Raw genomic sequence first — 8218 nt, 5'->3', positions numbered from 1 at the left:
TGGATTTTGGCTGTAACAACACCAAAATATATAAACACCACTGTGTGACTAAGATACACCTTTCTATTAAAAATGAGCAAGATCAGTGGAAAAACATGGCCGCCATCAACCAAGAAACTTTGTCAGAAGCTTTACAGAAAAATGGCCATGACTGGAGAATTTGCCGTCTTCATGATTCTGGAGGTAAGAACACCTGCAGCATTTTGCGCCTGACCTATAGGAGCGCCACAAATACCAAAAACGTGGACCTAAAATCCAGAGGACAGAATTTCACCAGGTTGGGGCTGATGCTCTGGAGACCAGCTTAAAGCAAAACCTGAAGGTTCATATTGATCGAAGTAAGTGGGCGTGGCCAATCACTTATTCGCTCATTAGTCAAGATGCCTTTGAACAATCCTGATGAAACTCAGTTCACGCTGAGTTCATTCAAATCTGATGCAGGAAGACAATTATTGAAATGCTGCCGGCTTTTTGGATCATTCTTCTTTTTGCATTAATGTCAGCTGCACTTGTATTTGTTTCATATAGTTCTGAATAGTTTAATATTAAAACTCAAAGTAACTTCAGCTGTCAGACAAATGCAGTACAGCTGAAGTTTAATGTGGCATAAAATGGAAATAATCAAGTAAAGTACAAGTACCTCAAAACTGTACTCAAGTACGTTCCTGGAGGAAACAGACTTTCACCACTGATACGCTGCTGATATTCCTCCTGCCATTTGTATTTCTTCTCCTTTTACTGTTGGATGTGTATTATTGTTGTAATTATTGACTTTCTTACATATCATCCTTTTCATTCACTGCACTTTAACTCAACTGAGCACAAATTTCACTGAATTCTCTGTTCTGTCTCTTTATTCTTGTATCACTGAAGGAGTTACGTTTGTTTCTGGAGATAAAAACTTTTTTTTTCTCATCCAGCAGATCAAACATTAAATCCCTGTGAGACTGTGAATGACCAATAAGCTTACCAGGAAAACCTTATTGATCTTTTATCAGAATCAGGACTGAGTCATGTGACTGCTGTCAGGTTAAAAAAACTGCATCTCCACAATCATCATCAACAAGAAACAAACACTGAAATATTAAAGATTTTAGAGATTTGAAGAGCTTATTAATGTGTGTGTGTGTGTGTGTGTGTGTGTGTGTGTGTGTGTGTGTGTGTGTGTGTGTGTGTGTGTGTGTGTGTTTGGCCACTGACTGAACAAACCTGTTCTATTTCTCTCTCTCTCTCTCTCTCTCTCTCTCTCTCTCTCTCACACACACACACACACACACACACACACGCAAACAGTAGTCTGATCACGTACCAATAATCAATAATTTGTCAGCACTACTGTCAGTCAACACTGTGTCTACTGTCTTCAGCAGCAGTTCGAAGGCCGCTATGTTCGCTATGCGAAACACTCGATCCGCCCCTCCCCGCCCCTTCCCACTCCCCAAAACAAACATCCACACATGGAGCGGCACTGGCCTGACTGGGGGGGGGGGGGGGGGGGGGGGGGGGGGGCAGAAAGAGAAGCTATAAAAGTCTTACAGAGCTTTGACTGAGCGACAGACAGTTTGTGACTGAGCCGGAAGCAGGACCAGTCACTTTGAAGTCGCAGGTGGATCTCCGAGGCTCAGACCAGGTGTGTGCTTCTGCGTGTCCTGCCCAGGTATTTGTCTCCGTTTGACCAGGTGTGTCTCGGGGTGTCGTCATGCCGTGGCTGCTGACCTCTCAGCTGGACTGTCTGTCGTCGTCTCCGTCACAGCGTCAGTGTGAGCGGACGTCGTTCTCCTTCTACTGTGCCGTGCGCGAGCAGCTACCGGTCTGGATGCTGGAGGACATGCGCAGTATGGAGGTCTTCTGCTGGGAGGACGGCCGTCCACGAGCCTTCCTGCCGTCCGAGGCGCTGTTGTACGCACTCGTACACGACCACCAGGACTACGCACGCTACCTGCTCAACAGGTACTCCGTGAGCGCGCTCAGGGCTCCGCGCTGCAACTTCTGCTGCTGCCGCAGCAGCGGCTCGCCGCACCTGTCCGTGGCGGTGCGCTACAATCGCGTGTCGATCCTCGGCATGATGGTGGAGGCTCTGAAGGACTGCGACACGCAGAGCGGGCGGCGGGACTACCTGGACAGCTGTGGCGGCTGCTCACATGTGGCGGATGCGGGAAAGACAGCGGTGCAGCTGGCGGTGGAGCTGTCACGACCCGACTGCCTGCTGCTGCTGCTGGGTCATGGCGCGCAGCCTGATGGCCTCGAGGCTGCGCTGCAGCGACTCGTCTCCTCTGACGCGACGGAGCGACGCCACGCGCAACGCTGCCTTGACTTCCTGTTGCTCTTTCTGCCCAAACCGCCGGCGCTGTATCACCTGCAGAAGGAGCCGCAGCGCTGGCAAAGCCTGCTGGGAAATGAAGTGTTCAGCTGGCTGTGTGGTCTGGCCCCGCCCCCCCTCCTGCTGCAGGCGCTCAGGTGTTTGGCCCGGTCCGGCCCGGATAAGATCACAGCGCTACCAAACTTCTTGCAACTGCACAGCTGGCAGTGACATCATCTGTCACCGTGGCAACCCTGTAAACACCTCAAGACTGCTGTGATTGGACGTGTGTTGATGTAAATAAAATGTAAATAAAGACTGAAAACGGACCTGATCACTGATCAATATTGCTGAGTCAGCAATCCACTGAACAGTCTGTCAGGTAAAAACCTTGTATCACCAGAAGGTCAACAGATTGATGTTCATCTGTCAAACAGGCTTTAGGACCCTGTGGAGGACTGAAGGAGCCGCAAAGAGGTGAATGAAGATGTGACTTTGACGGATTTGTGTGCAGCTTTGGCTTGATGCAGTTTTATTGTTTGACACCTGAAGAGTTTAATATCTGAAGACAATTTCAGGACTTGTCACAGGGCTCAGTCAGTGCTCCTGTTACTGTCAGATGAAATGCAACATTTGACCTTTTGAAGGTGACATTTGAACAGTTTATGTTGAGGTGATGCATCATTCTGTAAATGTGATGTATAAACTTGATTCTACCTCAGTGTTCTGACGTGACTGAGTGGTGTTGTTACAAACTGAGTCTCGATGCAGGAAACAAAACACAGCTACAGATTTCTTCATTTGAAATTAGACACCTCTGTGGTTCAGACATAAAGACATAAAAAACTTAATTGTAATATAATTACAATAATTATAATAACCTGGCAGATTAATCTGTTAGGTGGGCATCTTGAAATCTTTTCTGCAGTTTCTTCTTCTCTTTTCTCTGTTTGATTTTCTGTGCAAATTCTGGTTGACTGGTTTAAACTGGGGCTGCACGGTGGTGCAGCAGGTAGTGCACGTGCCTCACAGCAAGAAGGTTGCCGGTTCGATCCCCGGGTCAGACGGGGCCTTTCTGTGTGAAGTTTGCATGTTCTTCCCGTGCATGCTCATTAGGCTGATTGATGACTCTAAATTGTCCGTAGGTGTGAGTGTGAATGGTTGTTTGTCCTTACATGTGGCCCTGCAATCGGCTGGCGACCGGTTCAGGGTGTACCCCGCCTCTCGTCCATTGTAGCTGGGATAGGCTCCAGCCCCCCGCAACCCCGAAAGGGATAGGCGGTATAGATAATGGATGGATGGTTTAAACTGAGTCTCACGAACAAAGAGCAGAAACTGAAGCAGTACAGACATGAACAAGGAGATCAAAACAATCCATCATATTGTTCATATTGAACATCCAACCCAGTAGGTCTCCTGTGTGCTCGTCATGAATTCAGAGCTGGAACACGCATGCCGTTGTTAGGGACTTCAAAATTACTTAAAGTCATCTGCAGGCAGAGATGTGTTTTTCTTCTTCCTTCACTGCACAAAGTTTGTGTTTTACTCAGTTGTCCTGATGTCAGTGAGGAGTTCAGTTCATCAATGTGGAGTCACAACAGAACTGATCTTACCATCCAATCTGTAACTCATATTCGGTTGGATGTATGTAATAAGCCTTGTTGTCACATTGTTACAGTGGTCACTTACAATACCTCAACTAGAGAATCACTTTCCTCATAACCTCCAGCTAAAAACAGGCTCACCTATAAGGTAGGACAGCCTGCATGTAACCTGGGAGGCGAAACTCAGGGCACAAAATTCCTCAAAACACTGCTGCATTGCTCTGAGCACAACATTAATTAATCAATATTAACTAATATCTGAAGGAGTGAATATTTAAGACAAATTAACCTGAAACTATTAGAATGAGGTCATGCTTCCACTAGATATTCAAAACATAGACAGTTGATTCAAGTTATTGGGTTTACAAATATAGTATAAGGTGTGTGTGTGTGTGTGTGTGTGTGTGTGTGTGTGTGTGTGTGTGTGTGTGTGTGTGTGTGTGTGTGTGTGTGTGTGTGTGTGTGTGTGATATTAAATACCTATATATGATAGTATATGTACATAATAACAATAAAATGTTTATACTACTACTAATAATAATAATAATATGAAAGACAGCAGTCAAGCTGGCCCACAGTAGTGGGCGCAACCATTATCCACAATCCAGGTGCAGCCATGATCCCTGTGAACCTGTGAAACAGGAAACCACAAAACCTCCAGGGAAGAAAACAAGTTAATAACATGCATTAATGGGACAGGAATTTGTACAGACGGAGAGGAGGACAGAAGAGCTCAGTGTATCATGGAAACCTATAGCAGAATAACTAGGGGCTGGTCCAGGACCAGCCAGAGGAAAGTTTTAAGCCTACTCTTAAATGTAGAGACGGTGTCTGCCCTCTGGACCGAGGCTGGATGATGGTCCCACAGGAGAGGAGCTCGATAGCAGAGGCTTTGGCTCCAGTTCTGCTTTTGGAGACTTTGGAACCATAAGCAAGCCTAAATTCTAGAGAAAGTTGTTGGTCATCCAGGTTCCTGGACCATCCAGGACCATCCAGGTCTAAATACTAAATTATTGTCTTTTACTGGTTTCTGTTTTTAATTTTCCTTTCCTTTGTATTTGATTTTTATTTTTCTATTCTCTTCTCATTTCTCTCTTTCTTTGAAAGGTATGATTTTAATGTATTTTTATGCTTCTGTAAAGCACTTTGAATTGCCTGGTGTGAATTGTGCTATACAAATACATTTGCCTTGCCTTGCCTTATCTCCTTAAGACACGCTTGCTGTTTAGTTAATGTTTGGTTACGTCTGGCTTCACTGATGAATGTAGCTAGGATATCCTCTGCATCGCAATGAAAAATGATAGCACGTTTCCTGATACTATTGGACTATTAAAGGAAGCATATAAAGAGTGAACAGAATCGGCCCAAGCACAGAAACTTGTGGAACTCCTTGACTAACTTTGGCATGCGCAGAGGAATCATCATAAGGTCTACAACCGCTCCTGGTCTGCCGCGGAGGAAGGACTACCAGGATGGGTCAAAAGCGGAGGACAAATTTCACCAATGCATGGCGTGTTAGCATGTGTAGCAGTGTGGGACAAATAAAAAGGGGATTGTCCCTCTGATTTCTCAAATGAAGAGCAATCTGAAAAGTAGGACTTAAACCAACTTAGTGCAGTTCCCTCAATGCCAATGAAGTGTTCCAGTCTCTGTAAGAGGAGGTGACGGTCAATGCAGCGCTAAGACCTAACAAGACAAGTGCAGACACCGACCACCCTGCTGGGAGACAATAATCAATCATCACTGGTAGTGATCAAGAAGCTGATGCTGACATGTTTATTAAGTTAATGGGTTAGATCACATAACAGGTGAGTTTACACTGAATTCTTACTGGTCAGAACACCCAACCAATCAGCTGATAGCAGGATGACAGTCACACCTGCTCAGGTTTCCATGACAACACTCCTGGAGACGAGGAGAGGAGAGGAGGATTAGTTGATGATTAGGACCATTCCACAGTTTTTTAATATAAATTCAGTTCAGACCTAAGACCTGATCCCCACATGAGGTCCACAGTCCACCACAGTCCATCAACGTCCATCAGAGTCTACCACAGTCCAGGTTTTGTTTTAAATCTTATTTCATTAGAATATTTTCTGAGTTAAACTAATTTCAACAACAAACACAAACAGACGTTTAATAAATTTACATTTTTACATATTTTCTTGAAACAGTGCAAGTGGGTTGGTGGTCCTTCCTGTTGCCATGGTAACTGTGAAACTGGGCAACATTGCCTCAGGAGAACCAGCAACTTCAACCAAACACAAGAACTGTCAGTCAACACACTGCTCGTTGAGTCTGTTGGTTCAGTCCAGTCTGGTCCCAGTTAGAAGCAGAGTTAGTGCAGGAAACCAGTTTAACACTGAACCAATGACAAGTGAAGAAAATGAATGAGAAGAAAAGCTACAGTTGACTGAAGATCAAAAACATAAGACCAAATTAAAACGTCAGACAGATCAGCAAGTTGGAGGCTGTTAGTTCTCTAATACCCCCCCCCCCTCCAAAAAAAAGTCCAGATGACTGACAAAATATAAATCACAAAGTCGTACATTCATCAAATAAACTGGAGTGACAGTCTGTGAAATGTCCCTAGCTAACTAACTTTCATAAATACACTAAAATTAAAACAATTCAGACTGAAATCAGGTTGAAAGAAGATAGAGAACCAGTTAGAACTGGTTGGAACCAGACTGAACCTTGAGAACCAGATTAGACTGTAATCAGCATGTTCCTCTGCAGTGAAGGGGAGCTGAGACAGAGTTAGAGCCAGACCCAACAAGGCAAAAGCAAACTTGGCTAAACTGTGAAATGTCCTTTTAATTGAAGTAAACTGGGAGAAAATTAACCATTTAGAGCCAGTTACCACTAGCTGAAACCAGTATGAGTCACTCTAAACCATTGTGAGCCACTGTTCATCAGTATGAGCCAGTCTAATCTAGTATGAGAAAGTCCAAACCCAAAAATGTTCCTCTGCAGTGAAATGTCCCTTTAATGCCCCACATGGAACCAGACTGAACTTCACTAGATTAAAAAAGGGCACATTTAGAAGCAGTCTGAGTCTGAGTCACCCAGCCTCATTTAAACCAAATTTGCCAATTTAGAACCAGTTTGGTCCAGTCAGAGCCACAGAACCAGCCCCTCTGGAGTTCACTGTCCCTTCAGAGATTAAAGTGCTTCATCTTAACATGAAAGAATTAAACAAAGTCTCATTTCACTTCATTTCCCAGGGGGAAACTTGGTTTCCTGTGTCGCGGCCATCTTGTTTCAGAACTGTCCTCTAAACATTAATGTCACAGGGAGTGATGTCACCTGCCTGCTTAGTGTTGGTCCAGCAGTGACATCACACAGCCCATTTCCTGTTCTTGTCTGTACATTGCTTAAGAGGGACATTTGTAAACAGGAAGGGGTGTCACTGGACACTGTGACATCACAATGTCCCACCAGGTGAATCCCAATCAGACAGACCAGCACCAAACTGTGGTGACATCACAGTGATGTCACGGGTCAAATGAGCTCCCATTCGTCGTCAACGTCATCCCCGCTGAGTGAGGGACCCGAGGGGACAGGTCTACAGGGAGTCTGTGGGAGGAGCTTCGTCAGGCGACGGGACAATCCACCAATCAGAGTCACTGCCCACAACTCGTCCTCTGGAGTCACTGAAGAAAGACAGAGAAAGACACACCTGAGATAAGAGCACACCTGAGCTTCAATCCTGGTCCCTGAAGTATATGAATAACATGAGAACTGATGTACATACTGATAGGCTGTTCGCAGATGATGTCACGTCACTCTTTTTTTGTGGCGTGAACTGCAGATGGAGGGCAGGAAGTGATTTTCTGCATAGGAAGCTTGATAACAGACACTGAAAATGCCTATTTTTATGTTGTTTACCGCTGCTCAGATCGATCAACCCAAGAAACCACAACAAATCTTTGTTGAGCACCAAAGGTTTGGTGGGTGAAAAATGCCAGAAAAAATGTTTTGTTAACTGTCTGCGATTGGGAGGAGCTGAGTTGGATTAATGGTAGAAATGGTGTGTTATTTCAAATCTATGCTGATAGATTTAAAACTGTGCACCGTGACACTGAACGTTTGCTGCTCGGTTAATCCTCAGGACAATAAAAGCTACACACCCTTGAAAAAACCAAACGACAGTCATCCCGGAGCACTTTGGTACCGAGGTCGTGGACCCAACTGCTAACCAGAAAGTCGTTTGCCTCCAGACTTTTGTCTGATAAATTCCCACTTTATAAGAAATGTCAGACTCAGAAATCTTTAGAGTGTAAAGCACTCAGCTGTATCTGTGGCTCCACTC

General features: G+C 44.9%; 2 protein-coding genes across 3 annotated transcripts in view; one reads left to right on the top strand and one right to left on the bottom strand.

Annotated features, from left to right (window-relative positions):
- Nucleotides 1–743: 743 nt before the first annotated feature.
- ankrd9 (ankyrin repeat domain 9) lies at nt 744–3013 on the top strand. Its single transcript, XM_070978846.1, has one exon. It carries the CDS (start codon nt 1700–1702, stop codon nt 2528–2530), a length of 831 nt encoding a protein of 276 aa, XP_070834947.1. The 5' UTR covers nt 744–1699; the 3' UTR covers nt 2531–3013.
- A 2652-nt stretch (nt 3014–5665) lies between these two features.
- The window catches only part of tecpr2 (tectonin beta-propeller repeat containing 2), a 42137-nt gene continuing 39584 nt past the window's right edge, over nt 5666–8218 (bottom strand). For both annotated transcript variants that reach the window (XM_070979253.1, XM_070979252.1), the window contains exon 27: nt 5666–7559. In XM_070979253.1, the coding sequence (XP_070835354.1) occupies nt 7408–7559 (152 nt within the window). In that variant the 3' untranslated portion in view covers nt 5666–7407. The remainder of the gene's footprint in view (nt 7560–8218) is intronic.

This window comes from Chaetodon trifascialis, chromosome 14, assembly GCF_039877785.1.
Source record: "Chaetodon trifascialis isolate fChaTrf1 chromosome 14, fChaTrf1.hap1, whole genome shotgun sequence".
Classification (NCBI taxonomy): domain Eukaryota; kingdom Metazoa; phylum Chordata; class Actinopteri; order Chaetodontiformes; family Chaetodontidae; genus Chaetodon; species Chaetodon trifascialis.
This window is presented reverse-complemented; position numbering and strand designations above follow the sequence as displayed.